Below are 22603 nucleotides of genomic sequence, written 5' to 3'. Positions count from 1 at the left end.
TTAAACCCTATATTATACATCATTCTAGGAAAGTGGTTCAAAAGTTAAATCTTTAAGATAGCGACTAGTGGCTATCTTGGATTTATACAAAATACCAGAGTTGTCCAGAGACAAAGTTTGGGTTACCAACTTTAAGTTATTGTTGGCCTCCACAGGAGTACAAATCCACCAAAAAATCTTCATAGAATAAAGCGTTATTAGGTTTATGAAATGACAAATGAACTATAGTATGATTGATTTCCAATAAAATATTCTTGCTAAATTACCCCAGGAGTGAGTACCAGAGAAAACGGTAGTGCTGCCACAGTAACTAAGCGACCTTCTGACGCGTCAAAACAACATCCGTCATAGTGGTCGCTAATTTTGTGCTCTGCACTCACTACCACTCTAAACCTGGGGATTACCCTCAAGCCTTAGTTACGCCCAGTCATCATCATCAACCCTCGCCCTCCTAATATCGCTGCACGCCTTTGCATCGCAACTTGCGCAGTCATCGAAAGATAAACATTCCTGTTCGCTATACGTATCGTAAACTTGTGCAGGAATTTCACTTTCTTCTGCCCCCTGCATGATCTCTGCAACTGTCTTGTAAGACACCTTGGTGCAATGACCAGCTTGGTGTACAAGTTCCGCTGCAACTTATTGGGTCACTCGAAGGATGTGCGGGCAGTGGCCACCACCCAGGAAGGCCTCATTGTTACAGCTTCTAGAGATAATACAGCAAAATTATGGGCGCCTGTAGATAATGGGTGAGCTATTTTCCTGTTATACTGGGCGTGGGGATTTTTTTTTTAAACCCATTCGCTTAATGCCAGGTTTCTTTCCTTGAAAAATATTGTCTTCCTTAAATTAAAAAACATGTTACTTAGATATAATTAGGTGGAATGTTTGACTGTGGAGTCATCCTTGGTTAAATCTCCACATGTCAGGTAAATGAAGACATGTGCAGCTAATATTTGGTATCCTGTAGCTCTGTTGGTACCACACTCAGCTCACACATTCAGGTCTGTGGTTTGAACCCCCAGCACTGGTGAAAACATTAGGATGTGTTTCCTTAAGACACCTGCTATCCCTGTTCACATCAGTAAATAGGTACCTGGGTGTTAGCTGACTGGTGTGGGTCTCATCCTGGGGGACAAAGTTAACCTTCTGCATAACCAGGGGCTTTCTATATAATATGTCATTGATGTTAGCCAGGACTGTATAAGTTGTATAATGTACTTGTAGAAATAACTATTATTATTATTGTATTATAATAAAATATTTACTGTGGCTATGTTTGGTCACTGGGAACTTTGTGAAGCCAATAGAAACGCTACATGTACACTGACATTACCATTACTTCCACTACTGCTGCTGCTACTATTATATCCATATCTAGTGATTGACTTGACAATTTATGGCAGGTTTAATGGACACACTAGTGTTTATCATCTGATATTGTTAAATATTTTCTCTGCTTATTTTTGTCATTAGGGAATTTGCTATGTTGCTTTTGACTGCTTGGGTTTATATTATGTTAATGGTATACAGAAATAACAAGTAAATGAATGAGACATGTGTTACACTTGGGTATCTTAAATGTGGAGACTTCACCAACCAGCAGCTTTATCAATCCAAGGTAATTTTACTAAATTCAGATTTAGGAGACCTCCTGACCTATCAGTGATCCGGTAGCATTGGTGAGGTCACTGCTATTCATCAATGGTTACTAACCCTCTGGGTTAATAAACCCAGAGGGTTTGTCTGAGAGAAAGACACTAACATGCTCTTCCTGAATGCTGTCTAACCTAGTTAGCAATGACTCACAACCTTAACTTACTTGCCACTGTCAAAATGTTTCCTGTCACTATTATCTTTGTACAGTGACAAGTCACCTAGTAACAGTTATGCTGTTGTACAAGTGCAGCAACCTTATATGAATTGCTACAATGCTATATAAAAAAATTTGTTTCAATATTGGTTTTGGTTTTGTTTGCCATACTGTTTTAAAAAAGTGCTGTTACTTTTTTTTTCAATAAAATCAATTTCCTTCCTCTTCCCTTTGCCTAAAACTGGGTAGCCATTACTTGGTTAGGGAAATACTGGATTATTTTCTTGTGACTCTTCAAATCAGTCATAAGTGAAAGGCCATCAATTTCTTCTGTTTAACCCATTCAGGGGTCCAGACCCCCCCCCCATCTAAAATTTGTCCACAGAATCCAAGAATTAAAAAAAAAAAAATTCTTATTAAATGGAAGAGAGACTTTTTCTGAAGGTAATAAAGCAAAAATACAAAACTTAATGGAAAATTGATGAAATTTCAACATCACAAATATTGCTGCATCAGCAATATTTACACATCAGCAGTTTTCTCACTTTGAGACCTATTTTAGGCCAGTTACAATGCTCCAGTCAACCAAATTATTAGCTATTTCGCTAGTATGCCTTCCATTTTATTGACAGCACAAGAAACTGTCCGGTCAATTGTTTCAACTAAGTAAAGTGATCAGAAATTGGTAATTTGGCTGGTTTCACACAAATTTTTGAATATTGCAGTTTCAGAATAGCATCCAAAATAAACAGTGCAGGCATTCCTGGCACTAAAATAACAGTTCCTCTGTTCATTAGTTATGTTCCCAGGCTTTACATATGAATTCCATTTTGATTTTTTATTCACACAAAAAAAATAGATTTACTGTTTGCAATACAGCCTCTCCTCACTTAACGATGGAGTTCTGCTCCTAAGACCATGTTGCTAAATGAACTTGTCACTAAGCAAGGAGTATACTATAATGGTAGTGGGTTTGTGTCAGCCACCTTTCATGTTGTTTTAATGTCGCCTTTGCACCATTTATAACATTTTTAGTATATTTTTAAATGTTTATACAGTAGTGTGCTGTACAGGTACCATCCAACTTATGACAGTTCAGTTCTGACAAACCGGTCGTGAGTCGAAATGGACATAAATCAAACCTTACTACTGAATATCAACATCACATTTTTGTAATGACTTTATTTTAATGTTTTATTTTGGAATTTCATTTTTTACTTTACTTTTTATCCTGTTAGTACTGTATTTTATACTGTAAGGTTTAGGATAAACACTGTGTACAACACAAGCAGTTGTTTATTTCCCAGAAATTTGGCATGGAAAACACGGTCGTAAGTCGAATGGTCGTACGTCGAGCAGGTTGTAAGTCGGATGGTAGGTGTATATTGAAATAAACGGAATAGAGGAAATCAGCTCTAATATACATTATTTAGGTATGCATACTGGTCAGAGAGCCCGTCGTAAGTCTGAGTTGTTGGTAAGCAAGTACATCGCTAAGTGAGGAGAGGCTGTATTGTAAGAATTGTATAAATAATATCAATACCTTCATGAATGCATATTAGACCCACCAGTTGACATGCATTGGACACACGATGTGATTTGTTTACTCTTGAACATCGGCAATAATTGAACGTTTCCCCTACTTTGAGCTCAATTTCAAGATATTTTCAGTCCTGAAACCAATGAAAATCATCTCTATTTCTGTAATATAGCTTCCATTCTATCAAAAGAGACCAATACAACCATAAAAAACATGTGCAAGATTTCTTCTCATTTATAATGTCCCTTAGCTTTGGTCTTTTTTCTTTTTTTCCAGGCTATTCTAGCCATATTTGTACACTTTAAAATCTGTATATTGTATATAACTTTTTTTTTTTTTTTTTCCTGTTTCTGGTTTAGCTTGATTTTGTTTTTATATTTGGTTTATTAGTCTGATCAGTTATTTGGTAAATAATCTTTTGACTGATATATTTGATTATGAACCAGTAATCCAGGGAAAAGACCTTACAAGAGGAAGAATCTGGCCAGTCAGAGTGATTTTCAAGGCAGAATCAGCTCGAAACAGGATCCTGCAGGAGAAATCAAGACTAAGGGACATGCCGACATACCAGAAGGTGATTCTTGACCGTGACAGAACATGAGAAGAAAGGCAGAAACTGAAAGAAAGGGTACAAAGACGAAAGAAGGAGAGAGAGGTGAAGATGGAGATAGACAGAACCCAGACTCAGGAGGAGGATCAAATACAACTTCCCTCACAACTACCTACAGAAGCCCCCCAACCAGGACAACCCCAATGCAACCAAACATTCTAACCCAAAAAACACATGCCATACCCAATACCCCCACCCACCTCATTACAAACTCCACCTTCACAGCAACCACCCAGACCACAGTTTTAGAAAAGAAGTTGAAGGTTTGGTATACAAATGCAGACAGAATAACAAATAAGTGAGGAGTGGCATGAAAGAATCAAGGAGACATCCCCAGACATAATAGCACTCACAGAAGTGAAACTCACCAGAATGATAACAGATGCAATCTTTCCACTTGGCTATGAAATCCTCAGGAAAGGTAGAGGGAAGAGAGGGGGAGGAGGAGTTGCAATGCTCATAAAAAATCGGTGGAGATTCAAGGAAATGGAAGGAATAGATGGAATGGGCAAAAGGGACTACACAGTATGAGCACTCCAGTCTGAGGGCCATAAAGTGATAATTGCAGTTATGTACAACCCGCCACAGAACTGCAGGAGGCCAAGAGAGGAATACAACGAGACCAACAAAGCATTGGTAGACACACTAGCTGAGGTGGCCAGAAGAGCTCACATGGGCAGAGCAAAGTTACTAGTTATGGGTGACTTCAATCACAAGGAGATTGACTGGGAAAATGTGGAGCCCGATGGGGGTCCTGAATCATGGAGAGCCAAGATGATGGATGTGGTACTGGAAAACCTCATGCATCAACATGTTAGAAACACTACCATAGAGAGAGGTGGGGACGATCCAGCAAGACTGGACCTAGTATTCACCTTGAGTAGTTCGGACGTCGAGGATATCACGTACAAAAGGCCCCTTGGAGCTAGTGATCATGTGGTTCTGCACTTTGATTACATAATTGACCTACAAGTAGAAAGGGTAGCAGGAATAGGACGGGAAAAACCAAATTACAAAAGGGGGGACTACACAGGCATGAAGAACTTCCTGCAAGATGTTCAGTGGGAGAGAGAATTGGCAGGAAAACCAGTAACAGAAATGATGGACTATGTGACAACAAAATGTAAGGAGGCAGAGAAGAGGTTTGTTCCCAAAGGAAACAGAAATATTAGGAAAACCAGAACGAATCCTTGGTTCACCCAAAGGTGTAGGGAGGCGAAAACTAAGTGTGCTAGAGAGTGGAAAAGGTACAGAAGACAAAGGACCCAGGAAAATAAAGAGATTAGCCGAAGAGCCAAAAACGAATATGAACAGATAAGAAGGAAGGCTTAGCAACAATACGAAAATGACATAGCATCGAAAGTCAAGTCTGACCTGAAGCTGTTGTATAGACACAAAAGGAGGAAAACAACAGTCAAGGACCAGGTAATCAGGCTGAGGAAGGAAGGTGGGAAGTTCACAAGACATGACAAAGAGGTATGTGAGGGGCTCAACGTGAGATTTAAAAAAATATTTACATTAGAGACAGGAAGGACTCCAGGAATTCAGAATAGAGAGGTACACCAACAAGTGCTGGATGAAATACAACTAAGGAGGAGGTGAAGAAGCTGCTATATGAACTTGATACCTCAAAGGCGGTGGGACCAGACAACATCTCTCCGTGGGTCCTTAGAGAGTGAGCAGAGATGCTGTGTGTGCCACTAATGAAGATCTTCAACACATCCATTGAAACTGGGCAACTATCTGAGGTATGGAAGATGGCAAATGTAGTCCCAATTTTTAAGAAAGGAGACAGACACGAGGCATTAAACTACAGTCCTGTGTCACTGACATGTATATTATGCAAAGTCATGGAGAAGATCATCAGGAGGAGAATGGTAGAGCCCCTAGAGAGACACAAGTTTATAAACGACAGCCAGAATGGTTTCAGGGAAGGAAAATCTTGTGTCACAAACCTACTGGAGTTTTATGAGAAGGTAACAGAAGTAAGACACGAGAGAGAGGGGTGGATAGACTTTATTTTCTTGGACTGCAAGAAGGCCTTCGACACAGTTCCTCATAAGAGGTTAATGCAAAAGCTAGAGGATCAGGCACACATAACAGGAAAGGCACTGCAGTAGATCAGAGAATATCTGACAGGGAGGCAACAAAGAGTCATGGTACATGATGAGGTGTCAGAGTGGGTGCCTGTGATGAGCTGGGTTCCACAGGGGTCAGTCCTAGGATCTGTGCTGTTTTTGGTACCCATGACACCAATCATACCCATCCCCTCCCACTCATATATTTGTCCAATCTCTCTTTAAAGCTACCCAAGGTTCTATCGAAGCTAAAATCCTAGATAGTTTCAAATTTAGGTTGGATAAATACATGAGTGAGAGGGGTTAGATTTGGTGGGACTTGCACATGAGTAAATAGGATTATTGAAGTTTATTGCTTGGGTAGCATTGAAAATTGAGTTGGGCAAATATTCTGTTAGTCATGGGATGGATTGTGAGGGACCTGCCTAGTATGGGCCAACAGGCGTGCTGCAGTGTATTGTTATTAGTATGCATGCATTATAATAATAATAATAATAATAATAATATTGTTATTATTATTATTAATTTAGGGAAGTGGAGCACAGATCCAATTCCCTTGATCAAGAGCCCCTCACCAAGGAACCTCCCTTGAAGGGGAAGTTCGCATCCTGAAATTTCGTTTGTATCCAGAAGCGAAAAATCGATCGAGTGACTGTTTGTATCCTGAAAAATTTGCATGGTGGGGCATTTGTAAGCCGAGGTTCCACTGTACAGTACACTGCTGTGTAAACATTTAAAAATATACCAGAAATGTTATAAATGGTGTAAAGGTGACATTAACACAATATCAGAGATGGTTGACACAAATCCACTACCATTATAGTATGCTCCTTGTTTAGCGACGAATTCGTTTACCAACGGGATCTTAAGTCCCTATTTCCGTTGTTTAGTGGGGAGAGGCTGTATATGCATGGACATGCATGTGTAGTGTGACCTAAGTGTAGTAGAGGTAGCAATACAGCCTCTCCTCACTTAGCAACGTGCTCGTTTACCAACGACTCAGACTTACGACGGGCTCTCTGACCAGTATGCATGCTTAAATAATGTATATTAGAGCTGATTTCCTCTATTCTGTTTATTACAATATACACTATGCTACTGTATAAACATTTAAAAAATGCTAAAAATGTTATAAATGGTGCAGAGGTGATGCATAAAATAATGTCAAAGATGGTTGACACAAACCCACTACTATAAGCCCCTTGCTTAACGATGAATTCGTTTACCGATGAGATCTTAGGAACAGAACTCTGTCATTAAGTGAGGAGAGGCTGTATATACCTGTTATTTTTCGTGTTTATGAGACAGAAAAGAGACACCAGCAATTCTCCCATCATGTAAAACAATTACAGGTTTCTATTTCACACTCACTGGGCAGGACAGTAGTACCTCCCTGGGTGGTTGCTGTCTACCAACCTACTACTTAGGTTTTATGTCTATATATTGTTATCTTATATTTTCAGAACTGAATATGCAGAAAAACAGGTATACAGTGGCCATTCTTCATATGTTACAAGTGTGTGTATAGTGCCAGGCAACTGTGACCATCCTGAAGGTCTGGTCGCAACGGGATCCAGGGACACTACTATATTAATATTTTCACTGAATGGTGGACAACCTTTACACACGCTCACTGGTCATTCAGATACAGGTACAGTATATTGCAATATTGTTTATAAAAGCATTTCTGTTGTAGTTGACAAAAACACAAGCAGTAACCATAGAGTGTATTCAAATGATGTTCCACCTACACAGTAGACTTTTTACAAGTCTAACATGGAAAATCCTACTGCGCAGGCAAAATGTTGTCTAAATAAAGTTTCCAGTTATTGCTTATGTTTCTTTATCAACTTCAACTTGGCAGTATTACCATGCTATCTACTAGTGTAAAGTCGCTCCTCTGTTCAGCACTTACATTGTTTGTAGAGTGATTTGTTGATCAAGTCTACTTGTCTGTCTGTTACACAATTGTGGGTTACTGTATTTTTCATTTATAAAGTAATTCATCATATATAGTACTTCTCCTCTGGAAAGGAGAGTGTAGTAACCTTATGAATGTTTTACCTGATTGTTCACTTCATTTACAAATTAACATTGTTACCAGCATTTATCCTTTATTCAGCTTTGGCATAAGTCGTATGTAATACTGACACAATATAAGTAAAAAACAACCAAGCAGTATGGAAATTTTAATTAGATGGTGTTTCACTGGGATATTGAGTTTATCACATCTCATTTAATAAAGATTGGTGTCCAAGCAAAATGTCATCTGTTAATTAAGTTTACTTATTGCTTGACTGTCTTTTGCTTATATTCACTCTAATTTTTTGTGGTTTTGCAGTGATAACTTCTAAATAAGAATACTGTGTGTGTATAATTATGACTAAAATGGTCATCTCGTGTGATTACCTGTTTATTACCTGTCTGCAAGGGCTTGCATCCAACAAGCATGCGTGAGCATGTTAGGTAGGAGTGAGTGGAGGCAAGTGGTTGTCATGACTTGACGTGCTGTTAGAATGTGAACAAGGTAACATGAAGGGATTCAGGGAAACCAGTTAGACTTGAGTCCTAGATGTGGGGAGTACAGTGCTTGCATTCTGAAGGAGGGGTGAAGATATTGCAGTTTGGAGGGTACAGTATCTGAGCTGTGATGTCAGTGCACCTCTGGCAAGACAGTAATGGAGTGAGTGATGGTGAAAGTGTTTATTCTCATTTAAGGGTCATCCTATCTTGGTGGGAGACGACTAGTGTGTTTAAAAAACATGGGGGTTTGTATGTAGGAAATACATAGTTAAATGGATTTTGTTGCATATACCATAGTTTGAATATTGTATTATTATTATTATTTTTTTTTTTTTGACAGTGTCATGCCTTACTTGGGATAGTGGAGTGTTGGTATCAGGCTCCTGGGACAATACTTGCCGTATATGGACCAACTGGGAGTGCAGTTATGAATTAAAGGGGCACAGTGGACCTTTGTGGAGTGTAGCATTTGTTCCTAGCATTGACCAAATTGCCAATCAAAGACCAACCACCATGCTAACTGCTTCAGCTGATAAGACAATAAAGCTATGGATTAATGAAAAGGTGAGATTATGCCACAGGTTCTCCTGTTTAATTTTCCCCTGCACAGTATTAGCTAGTCTGTTTTGCTTTTTAATATACATAGATGTGTATGCAATTTATATTTCTGCACAAATAAATCATTGACTCATATGTCATTCTGATTTTTACCACCATTTTTATACCTTTTATTTCGAATTCCACCTTAATTCTTATTTTTTTGAATATTGTATTCTATATTCTTCATGTTGGATTCAGTTTTTGTTTTCCATTATCTTCCTTAGGTGTATGTGAATTGTACCCACTTTACTAGTTTAATGTTAATTTTATGATGCCACTTGTGTCTGGCAGTTCCATAATTAATAATATATTTCATTTACTCATGTTATTGATGCGTATCGCTTTAATTTCCAGGAATGTAGAACATTCACTGGTCACAAAGACTGTGTCAGAGGTCTGACGGTTTTGAATGCCAAGCATTTCCTGTCTTGCTCCAATGATGCTTCAGTTATATTGTGGGCCATTACAGGAGAGGCTCTTGCTACATATTATGGACATACAAATTTTATTTACTCGTAAGTTACTCTTATTTTTACTAATCTGTTTTGTATCTACCTTGTCCTGAACTTATCAGGATTTCTCTGGTTGGTCATTGACTTTTAATAATAATAATAATAATAATAATAATAACAATACATGTATCTTTATTCACTACAAGTACATGGTAAACAGGCCTAGCTTACATCAATGACATACTACTATATAGAAAGCCCCTTGTTATGCAGAGCATTTCGGGCAAATTGGGTCCTTGTCCCAGGATGCGACCCACACGAATCGACTAATTCCTAGGAACCCATTTTACTGATGGGTGAATATAGACAACCAGTGTAAAGAAACATGCCCAATGTTTCTACCCGTGCTGGGAATTGAACACAGACCCTCGCCGTGTGAAATGAGAGCTTTAGTGACCAAGTAGCTTGAAGATCAAAAAGTTAGTCAAAGCCTTCATGGAACACATTGCTTTCAATCAACCTTGGTTGCATTCCTGGCCATCTCCTCTTCATTGCTGATGATTATAGAAAATGGCACTTTGCAGTTGGATATTGAACATGGAATCACATGGCTATCTCAGAAACACATCTCTGGGTGTGAAAACTGTCAGTCATATTGACAAATGAATATCTTTTAATATCTCTAATACCCTGTTGCTCTCATTCTAGATGCCTTTCTCTGCAAAGGTTCCAGTTTTAATTCAGATACATGCTGTAATCTTTTTATAACTGAAGCTGACTTTTTGCACAAACTGTGCCTCATGCTTAGACTAACCTTCCATAATTCTACCCCTAATCCCAGTACTGTACCTCTACATGTGTTTAGCACTTTTTAATGAATATAATAAAACTTTTCTCCATGGGAGAAGTGGAACAGAATTCTTCCTCCGTAAGCCATGCATGTTGTAAGACAAGACTAACATGACGGGAGCAGGGGACTAGTAACCCCTTCTGTATACATTAATACAGTTAAAAAGAGAAACTTTTGTTTTTCTTTTTGGGCCACCCTGCTTTGATAGGGTACGGCCAGTTTATTAGAAGAAGAAGAAAACTTTTGTGGAAATTTTGAATTTTGTTCTACTGTGAAAAGTCAGATGTTGTTTGAGGAAGATGATTGTTGATGTACAACCTAGAAATGGCAAGTTCTTTAGCAAAGAAAAGTTGTTCTATTAATTTCCCTGAAAACAGTTAAAATTTACGGATGTTTGCTTGCCCTACAACAGCTTATTTGAGTTATTCCAGTCAACTCATGCTAATATTGTCATTGATCATAACCTGCCAACTTATATTAATAGTATAAAATGCAGAAATGCAAGAATTTTAAAGTGAATTTTTTGCATACAACCTTAGCACTTGTGGTGGATTAAAAATCACCACTCATTGACCTGTTTGGTCATTCCAGCCTTCTGCTTTATAAAGTAATAAAATCTGTCCACCAGCTTATAGTGTTAATTTGGCAGTTAAATCTGCATCTTGTTTAAATTTTCGCTTTATTTTTGTGCCAGTTTTCCATAACTGCCAAATCTTAATATATGTCTTACAGTAGGCATCATAAATATGCATGCATATAAACTACAGTAATCACACAGGTAATGAAAATACTCACCATGAAATATTGTTTTAAAAATAAAATACTGAATAATATATGGGTTACCCAACTAACCTAGTATTTTGTAGGATTACTCTTCTTCTTGATGCACTCTTTGCATTTCCTAGGTACTGATAAAGCTAAAGTATGGAAGATAGGAGAGTCAGTACCCTCCCACACTTGCTTAATGGCAATTGAGAGTTTGGGGATAGTGAACATGCCCATGCCAAGAAGCATACCCTTAATAAGGTTCCACACACACACACTATCAGATTTAAGTTTGGAGCTACCAGGTCAGTCACTGAAGAATGAAATTTCAGTCATATAAAAGCTGCTCTGGCACTTCTTAAAACTGGCAGGTTAATAGTCTGCTAACAGCTTACTTATGTGCATACATATTTATGGGATGTACTTTAATGTGTAGCTTGAAGTCGTTTTTCTGCCCATTGACTGGAAATTGTTTCACCATTTAAATTTTCAGGATAAGTCCCATTAGTGATGGTGGAGCCTTTGTAACTGGAGGAGAAGACAGGACTGTGCGGGTGTGGGATTCAAATGGCATTTGTGTTCAGACTATTCACATGCCTGCTCAATCTGTTTGGGCAGTGGCTGCTCTGCCAAATACAGATATTGTATGTGGATCAAGGTAAGTTAAATGGAGAAAAAATTCAGCATTGACTTGTTAATTGTGCTGAATGTTAAATTATTTTTTTAATTGAGCATGTTAGGAATGGAGGAAATGGTTTTTGGGACTTGATGAGCTGTTGGACTCTGAGCAAGGTAACATTTTGTGAAGAGATTCAGGGAAATCAGTTAGTCAGACTAGAGTCCTGGAGGTGGGAAGTACAGTGCCTGCACTCTGAAGGAGGGATGGGGTTATTTGCAATCTGGAGGAGCATCTGAACTATTGCAGTTCAGATGCTCCTCTAACTTAATTCATTCCAGAAGGCTGTTCGAGTGCCGATCTGTTCGAGTACCGAATGAATTTTTCCCAACCAATTTTCTTTTTGGTTGACTGTTATCACTAATCTTCGTAAGCCCCATAGTGACTTATACAAATAATATGAAAAAAAAATTGAAGAAACACGAAATAGTTTATAGCAAAGTTCTGGTAGGTCATGTTTGTTTGGTTGAGTGCCGAGCAGATGGTCAACTACCAAGCAATTATTTTTTTACTGAACGAAGTGTTTGAATATTGAATTCTTCGAGTAGGGAGCTGTTCAAGTACCAAGGTTCCACTGTGTAGTATTGTCACGCTTCTGGCAAAACGGTGATAGAGTGAATGATGGTGAGTTTCTTTTTTTGGGTCATAGTATCTTGGTGGGAGACAGCCAGTGTGTTAAAAAAAAAAATGTACAGGAGGGCCCCGCTTCACAGCACTTCACTTTATGGTGTTTTGCTATTATGGTGGTATTTAATTATATCCATTCTTCATTTATTTGGACTTTCTACAGTAAATATATTCACCACTCACTATAAGCTAATGATGAAAGTATTGAAAAGTAATGTGCATTTTGTATATCCATTTTTTAGGGCAAACTCTATTGCTCACTTAATATATGATAGTGGTAAATATGTTATCAGTTTTTTATATGCATTTGAAAATGAAACAAGGCTGTTTCACTTTACAGCAATTTTTGCTTTACAGCAGTAATCTGGAATCTAACCTGCTGTATAAACAGGGCCCTCCTGTATAATGTAATTTTTTGGATTTTTAGGTGCTGTACCTTGTGTACAATATTGGAGCAGCTAGATTGTATATTCATGGGAAGCACTAAACCAGTAAGTGTCACTCCTTTCTAACACTCTCACATATTCCTGTTGTATGTCCAAGCCCCTTGCACACAGAACCTCTTTTACCCCTCCATCCTTTCCTAAGATGACCCCTGCCCTCCACTACAGATTTATACACCCTCCAAGTCATCCTATTTTGCTCTATCCTCTCTAAATGACCAAACCACCTCAACAAGCCCTCCTCAGCCCTCTGAATAATACTTTTAGTAACTCCACACCTCCTCTTAATTTCCACACTATGAATACTTTGCATAATATTGATGCCACACATTGCCCTTAGACATGACATCTCTACTGCCTTCAGCCTCCTCCTTGCTGCAACATTCACAACCCATGATTCACACCCTTATAAAAGCGTTGGTACCACTATGTTCTCATACATTCCCTTCTTTGCCTCCATGGATAATGTTCTGTCTCCACAGATACCTCAGTGCACCACCCACCTGTTTTCCTTCTTCATTTCTGTAGTTTACTTCGTTCTTCATAAACCCATCCTCTGACAAATTTACTCACAGATATCTGAACACATTCACTTCTACCATACTCCCTCCCTCTAATCTGATATCCAATTTTCCCTTATCTAAATCAGACTTGATCATTATAAAGGTTGAGGGCCTTAGACTAAGCACAAAGTCTGTCTCCAGCAACTGATAAAGAGTCCATGGTAAAGTTTTTAATGGTCATTAAAAATTTTTGAATGCTTAATTCCTTTTAGGACAGTAGTAATGTGCATAGCTTGATATATTTTTCTTGTTTTTTCCAGTGATGGTATGTGTCGTGTATTCACAAATGTCAAAGAGCGGCAAGCTGATACAGAAGGTCAAAAGGAATTTGAAGAATGTGTTGCTAAATCCACCATGGCTGTGGGTGACCTTGGTGGTATTAAGAAAACTGAACTTCCAGGTAGAGAGATTCTGCTGGCTCCTGGAAAACGTAATGGGCATACTGTGATGGTGCGTGAGGGTGAGAAGGTAAACTGCTATTCCTGGTCAACCTCGGACCAACAATGGACTGCTGTGGGCGAGGTGGTGGGTGGTGCTGGAGGCTCACAGAGTACTTCTGGCAAAGTACTCTTTGAGGGCAAAGAGTATGATTATGTATTTGATGTGGAACTTGATGAAGGTAGTCGCCTTAAACTGCCTTACAACATTTGTGAAGACCCATACTTTGCGGCTCAGCGTTTTATACATAGTCATGAGTTGCCTCAAGAATTTTTGGATCAGGTAGCAACCTTTATTATCAATAATACCAAAGGAATGACTCTGGGGGTGGAGGGTGGCAGTCAGTATGCTGACCCATTTACCGGTGGTTCACGCTACCAGCCGAGTGCTTCTCTTGCATCTGCTTCTCTCGATACTGATCCTTTCACAGGGAGTGGTCGGTATATTCCCAGCTCATCAGGTGGGAGTACTCAAACTGGTCTCTCACTTCAGGGTGCAGTGGGTATTCTTCCTTCTTCTCATTTCTTTCCTCAGTTAATTCCTTTAAAGTTCGAGTCTTGCAATTCTGCAGGTATGCTGTCAAAGTTACTAGAATCCAATTCATTGTTAAGTCCAGAGAAACACCTTAGTAAAGAGATGCTAGAACAGGTGGTTGAAACTGTGTCAAATGCAAAGGATTCAGATCCAAAACTTTTAGCTCCTTTAGAAACTGCTTTGCAATGGCCAGTGGAAAGTGTGTGGCCAGCGCTAGATGTTTTACGGTTGGCTTTACAGTCTGAGCATATGCAAAAAGAATGGCTAGTTAAGGAACGTGGGATAGCATTAATTAATCACCTTATTTCTCTCGTTCGACCACCCTCATCAGCTAATGCTCAACTCCTTTCTCTTCGTTGTTTCACCAACATGGCTGCCCACGAACCAGGACGTTGTGTTTTAACAATGGCATGGGAGCAGGTGGTTTCTGCTACTGTAGAAATATCACCATATCCTAACAAAAATATGGAGATTGCAGCAGCTACAGTACTTCTTAATTACAGCGTAATGTTAGGCACAGCTGCAAATATAGAGAAACAATGTAAAGTTCTGAGCGGTGCTGCTGCAGTAGCCATGTGCTCGAAAGATCCAGAAGCACAATTTCGTGCCCTTGTGGCCATTGGAACATTGCTATACCAGAGTGCTGAATGCCGTTCCTTTGCCGTTTCTCTTGATTTGAAATCGGTTGTTCAAACATTATCAGGGGTTACTTCACCATCTAAAGTAGGGGAATGTGCTGGCCATGTACTCCGGCTCCTTTAGCATTGTTGTAGGAATTTTTAAGTACTTTGTATCATCATCTGTATATGATCTTTTAATACAAAACAATTGCCTTAAATTGATGTAAACTCAAATAAAGTGTATAATTTGAAAGTAGTATTAATATTTAACATAACTGCCCAGATTACAGAATTTAATTAGACTTGAAGTGTGCAAAGTGCCTGAAACGACTGTGTTTAGATATACAGAATAGTGTTCTGGTAAGTGGAACTTTATAAAGAAAAATTAAAACATTGAACCCATTATTATTCACAAATAAGTTTTGATTTTATTTAGTTTCATTCTGCTAAATATTTGTACATCATTATACTGTATTCATAGGGGCTAGTGGTAAACATGTAGGGGTCATATAGCACTTGGAAGGGAAGGAAATCAGGCTCAATCCAACAAAAATTATAGGTTTAACTCCTTGGATCAAGAGCATCAAGACAACTCTTTTAAGGGAAATATTTGTATTGTACTGTCCTGGAAAATATATACAGTATGTAAATCACATACTGTAGTATATATTTTATTATTTTTTTTTATTAACACATTGGCCATTTCCCACCAAGGTAGGATGGCCTGAAAAAGAAAAACTTTCACCGTCATTCACTCCATCACTGCCTTGCCAGAGGCGCACTTACGCTACATTTATAAAACTGCAACATTAACACCCCTCCTTCAGAATGCAGGCACTATACTTCCCAGTTCCAGGACTCAAGTCTGGCCTGCTGGTTTCCCTGAATCCCTTTATATTACCCTGCTCACACTCCAACAGCATGTCAAGTCCTAAAAACTATTTGTCTCCATTTACTCCTATCTAACATACTCACGCATGCTTACTGGAAGTCCAGGCCCCTCACACACAAAACCTCCTTTACCCCCTCCCTCCAGTCTTTCCTAGGCCGATCTCTACCCTGCCTTCCCTCCGCTATAGATTTATACACTCTTGAAGTCATTCTATTTTGTTCATCCTCTCTACATGTCCGAACCACCTCAACAACCCCTCTTCATCCCTCTGGATAATAGTTTTGGTAATCCTGCACCTCCTCCTAATTTCCAAACTACGAATTCTCTGCATTATATTCACACCACACATTGCCCTCAGACACGACATCTCTACTGCCTCCAGCTTTCTCCTTGTTGCAACATTCACCATCTATGCTTCACACCCATATAAAAGCATTGGTATAACTATACTCTCATACATTTCCCTCTTTGCTTCCATGAACAAAATTTTTTGTCTCTATACTCTTCAGTGCACCACTCGCCTTGTTCCTCTCATCAGTTCTATGATTCGCCTCATCTTTCGTAGGCTCACCTGCTGACACATCCACTCCTAAATATCTGAATACATTCACCTCCTCCATACTCTCCTTCCCACTTGATATTCAATCTTTCGTTACCTAATTTTTTTGTTATCCTCATCACCTTACTCTTTCCTATATTCACTTTCAATTTTCTTCTTTTACATACCCTACTAAACTCATCCACCAACCTCTGCAACTTCTCTTCAGAATCTCTCAAAAGCAGTGTCATCAGCAAAGAGCAATTGTGACAACTCCCACTTTGTTTTAGATTCTTTATCTTTTAACCCCAAACTTCTTGCGAACACCCTCGCATTCACTTCTCTTACAACCCCATCTATAAATATATTGAACAACCATGGTGACATCACACATCCTTGTCTAAGGTCTACTTTTACTGGGAAATACATAATTTCCCTCTCTCCTACATACTCTAACCTGAGCCTCACTATCTTTGTAAAAAAAACTTTTCACTGCTTTCAATAACCTGTCTCCCATTCCATACAGTTGCAACATCTGCCACATTGTCCCCCTATCCACCCTGTCATATGCCTTTTTTAAATCCATAAATGCCACAAAAACCTCTTTATCCTTATCTAAATACTGTCCACCTATATGTTTCACTGTAAACACTTGGTCTACACACCCTCTACCCTTCCTAAAGCCTCCTTGTTCATTTGCTATTCTACTCTCCATCTTACTCATGGTTCTTTAAATAATAACTCTACCATACACTTTACTAGGTATACTCAACAGACATATTCCCCTATAATTTTTGCATTCTCTTTTGTCCCCTTTCTCTTTATACAAAGGAACTATGCATGCTCTCTGCCAATCCCTAGGTACCTTACCCTCTTCCATACATTTATTAAATAAAAGCACCAACTGCTCCAAAACTATATCCCCACCTGCTTTTGACATTTCTATCTTTATTCCATCAATCCCAGCTGCTTTACCCCATTTCAGTCTACCCACTGCCTCATGAACTTCCCCCACACTCGCAACTCGTTCCTCCTCACTCCTACAAGATGTTATTCCTCCTTGCCCCATACACAAAGTCACAGCTTCCCTATCTTCATCAACATATAACAGTTCCTAAAAATATTCCCTCCATATTCCCGATACCTCTAACTCTCCATTTAATAACTCTCCTCATCTATTTTTAACAATCAAATAAATTTGTTCCCTAGGCTTCCTCAACTTATTAATCTCACTCCAAAACTTTTTCCTATTTTCAACAAAATTTGTTAGTAACATCTCACCCACTCTCATTTGCTCTCTTTTTACATTGCTTCACCACTCTCTTAACCTCTCTCTTCCTCTCCATATACTCCTCCCTCCTTGCATCACTTCTACTTTGTAAAAACCTCTCATATGCTAACTTCTCTCTTACTACTCTCTTTACATCATTCCACCAATCACTTCTTCCCTCCCACACCCACTTTCCTGTAACCATAAACTTCTGCTGAACACTCTAACACTACATTCTTAAACTTACCCCATACATCTTCAACCCCATTGCCTATACTCTCACTAGCCCATCTATCCTTATTACAAAAAAGTAATTTTTTAAAGATGGTAGGTTTTACTCCTTTTGTAATAAAGAGGCCGGGATACATAAATACACACATTAAAATCAATTAATCTTTAATATAATATAAAAATCAACGATCTTTGGTCTAGAGGTATTTGAACTAACATCTGATAATATATACATGTTACAATAATAAATTAGCATTTTACTAAAATAATAAATAATAATTCGTGACCCTACACAGGGTACAACTCTCTTGACACTACTGTGTCACTATATATATCTCTATACTAAAATAATAAATTAAGTAACATTTAAAATAATAAATTACAATCAACTGCGTTTCTCACGACACTTATCCGAGTTGTGACACTCTTTCTCCACCGTGTCACTTGACACCCTTTTCTCCGTGTAATACACACACTTTCGCAACCGTGTCACACTTGACACCCTTGTCTCTGCGTCACACTACCCGCATAGCGTCTTTGTCGAGGCCAGTCACATGACCCTATTCAATGTACACTACAACCAGGCCATCTTCAGTGTCACACGACACCCTTTTCATCTCAGTGTTCTACTACGGTCCTGTGCATATCTCAGTGTTCCACTCCATCATACTCGCTTAAGTGTCACACTACGGTCCTGGCCCAGTTCAGTGTAACACTCCAACCTTTTCTTCATGTAATGTCCCACTAAACAGCATCAGATGACTCCGGCCCACAGTTGACAAACGTAGGTGGTGAGTCCACAGACATCACCGGTAGTCCAGTAAATACTCTCCAAAGCCGGTTGACACACCGCTAGCCGAACACCATGCTGCAAGCTCACTGAATGCGGCCGTCAAGTAACTAAGGCCAACAGACTCAGTGAGCTGCGGTGAGCGGTTCTTCTAAAGCCAGTAGATGTGTACCATTAGGTGTCCAGGTACCTACTGCTTAGATGCATACCCTGAGGAGTTCAGGTACTTAATGCTCTAAGGCCGGCTCAGCAGTCCCCACAATGGGTTTGATGACGTACCCAGTGGTACTGCCGGCCGGCAGGTTAACTATTTAACCGCTAGTTTGGCAGGGGGCCGTAACAATCCTCCAATAGTTGTTTTTATCTTTCCCTAACTGCCTCCTTCTTTAGCTTATAAACCTTCACCTCTCTCTTACCTGCTGCTTCCATTTTACTTGTATCCCATCTATCTTTTACTCTCACTGTAGCTACAACTAAAAAGTGATCTGATATATCTGTGGCCCCTCTATAAACATGTACATCTTGTAGTCTACCCAACAGTCTTTTATCTACCAATACGTAGTATGTAGTCCAACAAACACTGTCCTTACGCCCTGCATTTTAACTTGTATACTTATTTACCCTCTTTTTCTTAAAATATGTATTACCTATCCTAGGTAGTAGGTTGGTAGACAGCAACCGCCCAGGGAGGTACTACCATCCTGCCAAGTGAGTGTAAAACGAAAGCCTGTAATTGTTTTACACGATGGTAGGATTGCTGGTGTCCATTTTTCTGTCTCACAAACATGCAAGATTTCAGGTACGTCTTGCTACTTCTACTTACACTTAGGTCACACTTCACATACATGTACAAGCATATATATATACACACCCCGCTGGGTTTTCTTCTATTTTCTTACTAGTTTTTGTTGTTGTTTATTTCCTCTTACCTCCATGGGGAAGTGGAACAGAATTCTTCCTCCGTAAGCCATGCATGTTGCAAGAGGGGACTAAAATGCCAGGAGCAAGGGGCTAGTAACCCCTTCTCCTGTATATATTACTAAATGTAAAAGCAGAAACTTTCGTTTTTCCTTTTGGGCCACCCCGCCTCGGTGGGATACGGCCGGTGTGTTAAAAGAAAAAGAAAGAATGTATTGCCTATAACCAAACTCCTTTCTATACAAGGCTTAATCAGAGGGCCCCCAATATCATTTACACCTGGCACCCCAAACTATCACACCCTCTTTAATTGTTTCTCCTACTTTAACATTTAGGTCCCCTACCACAATTACTCTCTCACTTGGTACAAAAGTTCCTACACACTCACTTACCATGTCCCAAAATTTCCCTTTCTCTCCTCTACACTCCTCTCTTCTCCAGGTGCATACACTTATTATGACACTTTTTGCATCCAACCCTTATTTTAATCCACATAATCCTTGAATTTATACATTTATATTCCCTCTTCTCCTTCCATAACTGATCCTTCAACATTATTGCTACCCTTCCTTAGCTCTAACTCTCTTAGATAATCTTGACTTAATCCCATTTATTTCCCTCCACTGAAACTCACACCCTTCGGCTTTGTATTTAGTCACTTAGCCATAATACCAACTTACCTCATAATTTGTAATATTTTAAAGTTAAGAATTAATCTAAGTCTGCCCAAAATGCCTAGCCATGCTAGGTGTTCTAGTGGCTCCCCTCTGTAATTAGTATTTTAAAACATGTAAACCACACAATATCCAAATTCTGTAAACTCAGCATTGTAATCCTTATAGAGAATAAACTTGATTTGATTTGTTACTTAGAGCTAGGACATCCATGCACATTCAAGCATCCCAGTTCTACAAAGTTTTTCTTCACTTTTTTAGTATTTTCTACAGAAGGGGTTACTAGCCCATTGCTCCCGGCATTTTAGTTGCCTCACATGACACGTATGGCTTACAGAGGAAAGATTCTTTTCCACTTCCCCATGGAGAATAAAGAAAATAAAGAAGAACTATTAAGAAAAAAAAGAAGAAAAACCTAGATGTGCTCACCTATCTGTGGTTGCAGGGGTCGATTCATAGCTCCTGGCCCGGCCTCTTCACTGATTGCTACTAGGTCCTCTCCCTGCTCCACGAGCTTATCAAACCTCGTTTTAAAACTATGAATGATTCCTGCCTCCACTACGTCACTTTCTAGGCCATTCCACTGCCTGACAACTCTGAAGAAATACTTGCTAACATCCCTTTGACTCATTTGAGTCTTCAGCTTCCAATTGTGACCCCTTGTTTCTGTGTCCCATCTCTGGAACATCCTGTCTTTGTCCACCTTGTCTATTCCTTGCAGTATTTTATATGTCGTCATCACGTCTCCCCTGACCCTCCTGTCCTCCAGTGGTGACAGGCCAATTTCCCTCAACCTTTCTTTGTAGGACAATCCCCTTAGCTCTGGGACTAGTCTTGTTGCAAACCTTTGCACTTTCTCTAATTTCTTGATGCCCTTGACCAGGTGTGGATTCCAAACTGGTGCTGCATACTCCAATATGGGCCTGACGTCTATGGGGTACAGAGTCTTGAATGATTCCTTTCTGAGGTATCGGAACACTATTCTTAGGTTTGCCAGATGCCCGTATGCTGCAGCAGTTACCTGACTGATGTGCACCTCAGATGTGCTCAGTATTATACTCACCCCAAGATCTTTTTCCTTGAGTGAAGATTGCAGTCTTTGGCCACCTAGACTAAACTCTGTCTGTGGTCTTCTTTGCCCTTCCCCAATCTTCATGACTTTGCATTTGGCAGGGTTAAATTCAAGGAGCCAGTTGCTTGACCAGGCTTGTAGTCTGTCCAGGTCTCTTTGTACTCCTGCCTGATCCTCGACCGATTTGATTCTCATTAACTTCACATCTGCAAATAAGGACACTTCTGAGGTTATCCCTTCCACTATGTCATTCACATGTACCAACAACAGCACAGGTCCTAAGACTGACCCCTGCAGAACCCCGCTTGTCACAGGCGCCCACTCTGACACCTTGTTACATAGCATGACTCGTTGCCTCCCTGTCAGATATTCTCTGATCCATTGCAGTGCCTTTCCTGTTATGTGTGCCTGATCCTCTAGGTTTTGCATTAACCTCTTGTGAGGAACTGTGCCGAAGGCCTTCTTGCACTCCAAGAAAATGCAGTATATTCACCCCTCTCTTGTCTTACATCTGTCACCTTGTCATAAAACTCCAGTAGGTTTGTGACACAGGATTTTCCTTCCCTGAAACCATTCTGGTTGTCGTTTATACACTTGTTTCTTTCCATTTGCTCCACCATTCACCTGATGATCTTCAACATGATTTTGCATACTATACACTTTAGTGACACAGGTCTGTAGTTTAATGCCTCATGTCTGTCTCCTATTTTAAAAACTGGGACTACATTTGCCATCCTCCATACCTCAGGTAGTTGCCCAGTTTCAATGGATGTGTTGATCTTTGTTAGTGGCACACACAGCATCTCTGTTCCCTCTCTAAGAACCCATGGAGAAATGTTGTCTGGTCCCATTGCCTTTGAGGTACCAAGTTCACATAGCAGCTTCTTCACCTCCTCCTCGGTTATGTGTACCTCATCCAGCACTTGTTGGTGTACCTCCCTGTTCTGAATTCCTGGGGCCGTCCTTGTCTCCACTGTAAATACATCTTTAAATCTTATGTTGAGCTCCTCACATACATCTTGGTTGTTTCTTGTGAACTCCCCACCATCCTTCCTCAGCCTGATTACCTTTGACTGTTGTTTTCCT

General features: G+C 39.6%; 1 protein-coding gene across 1 annotated transcript; it reads left to right on the top strand.

The window, feature by feature from the left end:
* The first annotated feature begins 470 nt into the window (after positions 1–470).
* Positions 471–15385, top strand: Plap (phospholipase A2 activator protein). Its single transcript, XM_053789181.2, has 6 exons — positions 471–749; positions 7505–7692; positions 8905–9128; positions 9519–9679; positions 11725–11889; positions 13801–15385. The coding sequence occupies exons 1-6, from the start codon at positions 607–609 to the stop codon at positions 15272–15274; spliced, it is 2355 nt and encodes a 784-aa protein (XP_053645156.1). The 5' UTR covers positions 471–606; the 3' UTR covers positions 15275–15385.
* The last annotated feature ends 7218 nt before the right edge of the window (positions 15386–22603 follow it).

This window comes from Cherax quadricarinatus, chromosome 44 (genome assembly GCF_038502225.1).
Source record: "Cherax quadricarinatus isolate ZL_2023a chromosome 44, ASM3850222v1, whole genome shotgun sequence".
In the NCBI taxonomy this organism is placed as follows: Eukaryota; Metazoa; Arthropoda; class Malacostraca; order Decapoda; family Parastacidae; genus Cherax; species Cherax quadricarinatus.
Note: the sequence above shows the minus strand (reverse complement) of the source record. Positions and strands in the feature narration are given on the sequence as shown.